Below are 3,515 nucleotides of genomic sequence, written 5' to 3' on the forward strand. Positions count from 1 at the left end.
CAAAAAAATGACGAAGAAAAAGAAATAAACGTCCCGTCCCGAACGTTATCGCCGTTGGCGCCTCTCCGCCGGCGCCTCCGTGACGGATGGTGCGCGCCGAGCTCTGAATGGAGCGGGTCTGGCTGGGCCGGGCCTGGCCCGGGTGGGCATTACCATTCGCTCGGCGCCGCCGCGCTGCTGGAAGTGGTGTGCGCTTCCCACAGCACAGCAGCCGGGGGCGGCGGGGGACCCTGGCGGCCACGCTAATTACCGCCGCCTGACAAGTCAATCGCCTTGGCGGCGCGGCGGGCGGAGCGGCGGGGCCCGACCCTAACCTGACTTAACCCGGCCGCGCCATGTGGCGGCGCCAAGGCGAGGAGGTGCCACGCCCGGCCGAACAGCACGGTCACGGTGATGAGACACGACCGCGATGGAGATCCGCGGCCCGCGAGATAACGCACAGCGGGCCTGCTCGGAGTTATTGCATCAGTCGAATAGAGTCATCGGGAACCTTATTTATCTAACTAAGTCGATCGGACAACACGCGTGGCTGCCAGTCATCTTGCATCATCACCCTGCGAGCCAGAACGCTTCGCGACTGACTGGCCCTCGTCGTCCCTCCTTTCCGCCACATAAACAAGACTCTTGCAGATTTTGTTTTGGTAACTCACTCATTTGAGGTAGCACAAAGCAGCGTAGAGCGTAGTCAATACTCGGTGGGTCTGGGGCTGCTGCCTGACGTTGGGTGGTCCTGGGGGTCCTGGCCGGGTTACGTGCAGATCCCCCGTGCCCTCGTCCTCTTTAGGGATCATCCAGAAAGTACGTCTGTCATTCACCGTAACGAACTGACCCAGTTCAGCCTACGGAAGCTCTCGTAGCGCCTGGTGGGTAGGCCACATCTGGCCTGGAGCGCATGCGAGTACTGCGGTGAGGCCTACCCCGAGTCTCGCAGGCGTCGAGCTCACGTTATTTGCCGAATAGATACAAGAAAAGCCGACATACTTTCGGGACGATCCCTAATGCGTCCTGTTGAAGGCTGCTGAATACTCGAAGGCGGGGGTATATGATGGCTTCGTCCTTCCGACCTGCGAGATGCGGGCAATTCAAAAACCAAACAAAAAATAAATCCGACGATGGTCACGGTATAAGCGAAAGAAATCCATAGGGACCCGAGAAAACCCGATAGGGCAAGCCCCGCCCACCAATCATAGGAGGTCGGCGAGCGGCCGCGAGCCCCGCGCCAGCCGCGGCGTCCGCGATGATGCTTTATGAGGCGAGCGCAGTGCCGAGAGTTCACGGCCTCTCTCTGTCTCTCTCATCCTCTTTCTCTGTCTTTCTCTCTCTCTCTCCGCTCGCACCTCTCGCTCGCTTGCACACACGGCGCCGTCGGCGGGCCAGGAGGTACCTCGTGAGGTACCCTGTGCGTTGGACGTGCGTGCCTGCCCGCGGCTTGATGGAGATCGATTACTCGAACCGTGAAGCATCGCAGCGGCGCTACTAGCAGCAGCAACAAGAACAACAACAACAGCAAAACCAACGACAACAACAACAATAACACCAACAACTTTTCTTTCTCTGTGGCAGGTCGCGGTGGCAGTGAGCACCCTACTGGCTGCGGTCGCTCTGACGCGCGCCGAGCCGCCCAACAACCAGTACCTGCCACCGACCTCCGGCGGCAGCAACGGCTACAACTACGACAGGTAAGAGAGTCGCCGCGACCAGCTGGACGGCCGAGACGCCGCCTCCACTTCCCGGCTGTCGCCGGCTTTGCGACGGAACACGACATCGGCGTCGAGGCCCGTCCGGCCCGGGTGACGCCCCGATGACGTCGTCCTCTCTTCGTTTCGTCCTCGGCAGCGCGGGCTGCTGCTGATTTGCGGGAGAGAGCCCCGGTCGAGGGAAACGGGGTCGACGCGGTGGTGATGCGATAAACGGGGGACGCGCCGGGCCGCACGGACACATCCCGGGCGCGACGCTCGCCAGCCTCCTCCTCCTCCTCCTCCACCTCCTCCTCGATGTCGTCGTGTCGGCGACGCGTCCGCCTGCTTGTCCGCCACAAAGTAGTATAAGGTTTCCCCATTAGTGTCGCGAGTCCCGAACCCGCGAGGATGGAGTGGCCCGCCGGGCGCCCCGCTGTGCCCGCCTGCATAGCAATAATGCGAGAATGCGAGTCGGCCTAACAAGGTGCTACCGCGAGGCGCGTCGGCGGGCGTCAGCCGGGCGTCAGCCGGGTCAGGGCGGCGGCGGCCGTTACCGTCCGAGATAATGCCCCCCTGATTGGGATAAATCGCGGCGGATAATCCTCTCCTGGTCGCGAGCGGCACGCGGCCCCCGACGCCTGGCCGACCCGCCCCCCTCCTCCTCCTCCTCCTCTTCGTCCTCCCGCAGGCAGGGCCGCACGCGCGGCTCGACGCGAAATTCCGGTGTCATCACCGACAGTTATCCGCCGTAATAGTAGGAGTCAAGTCCGTTACTCGCCGGCAAGTTATTCACAAATGATGTAACCCCGAGAGGGGGGCCCCGGCAAAGGCTCCGGCGGCAGGGGCGTGCCCCCCTGCTCAAGTACTGCAATGACGGGTACATCGACGGCTAGGAGGTTCTCGCCGGCCCTCGGGCGCGTCCTCCCCAGGTGGTCCCGTCCTCGGCAGCCCTTTCGGCGACGAGGCCCGGTCGGGCCCGGCAACTCGTTGGTCCCGCGGCGCGGAGGTCCAGTCGTTGGGTAACGCGGCGGACAATGAGAGCAGCGAGGGGCAGCAACGCGGGCGCCGCCGAGGCAGAGCAGCGAGTGAGTCAGCGAATCCCTTTAGCAGAGCAGGGCGTTTGGTCAAACACTTCACAATGGGCGGTCGGCAAACACTGTTGCCGGGTATTAAACGGGGCGCAAGTGTGACGGTCCGTGTGACGGTCCGTGTGACGGTCCGTGTGACGGTCCGTGTGACGGTCCGTGTGACGGTCCGTGTGACGGTCTGTGTGACGGTACGTGTGACGGCCCGTGTGACGGTCCGTGTGACGGTCCGCGTGACGGTCCACGTGACGGACCGTGTGACGGTCCGTGTGACGGTCCGTGTTGCAATGATGACGGGCCGGCCGGCCAGAAGTGTCCAACAGTGTGCCTCTCATTTGCATGACACCCTCGTATATTCCCGAGCAGCACGAGCGACACCTTCGGCGCGGCGCCCTGCCGCCCCGGCCGCCCACTCACAGAACGAGTTTGATTAGAAACCTGTTGGGGTTGGCCAACCACAATATTACAATTTCAGTAGTGAAGATATTATGTCAGTGGGGCCGCGGCCGCGGCGCCCCGCTAATCGTCGTCGTCGGGTTTCACGCGACACAAAACTTGTGTAAAACGCGACTTAAATAAACGGCGATTCGTTTCCCCACCGGCTGCGCGCGATATATACCGGTCGGCCCGACCACTTTGGCCACTTCCGTCGACACGGGGGGGGGGGGGGGGCGATCCTCTCTTACCGACCCCAGGAGATCGTCTTCGACGCGCCACGATAAGCCGAGACCAACCCGCGCCAAATGAGTCG

At 62.8% G+C, this 3,515-nt stretch overlaps 1 protein-coding gene across 1 annotated transcript in view; it reads left to right on the top strand.

Annotated features, from left to right (window-relative positions):
* LOC113202512 (pro-resilin-like) overlaps nt 1-3,515 on the top strand; it is a 14,016-nt gene that overhangs the window by 8,240 nt on the left and 2,261 nt on the right. The window contains exon 2 of the mRNA XM_026416774.2: nt 1,564-1,679. Coding sequence (XP_026272559.1) covers nt 1,564-1,679 — 116 coding nt within the window. The remainder of the gene's footprint in view (nt 1-1,563; nt 1,680-3,515) is intronic.

The sequence above is a fragment of the Frankliniella occidentalis genome, unplaced genomic scaffold, assembly GCF_000697945.3.
Source record: "Frankliniella occidentalis isolate FOCC.00 unplaced genomic scaffold, Focc_3.1 Scaffold209, whole genome shotgun sequence".
Classification (NCBI taxonomy): Eukaryota; Metazoa; Arthropoda; class Insecta; order Thysanoptera; family Thripidae; genus Frankliniella; species Frankliniella occidentalis.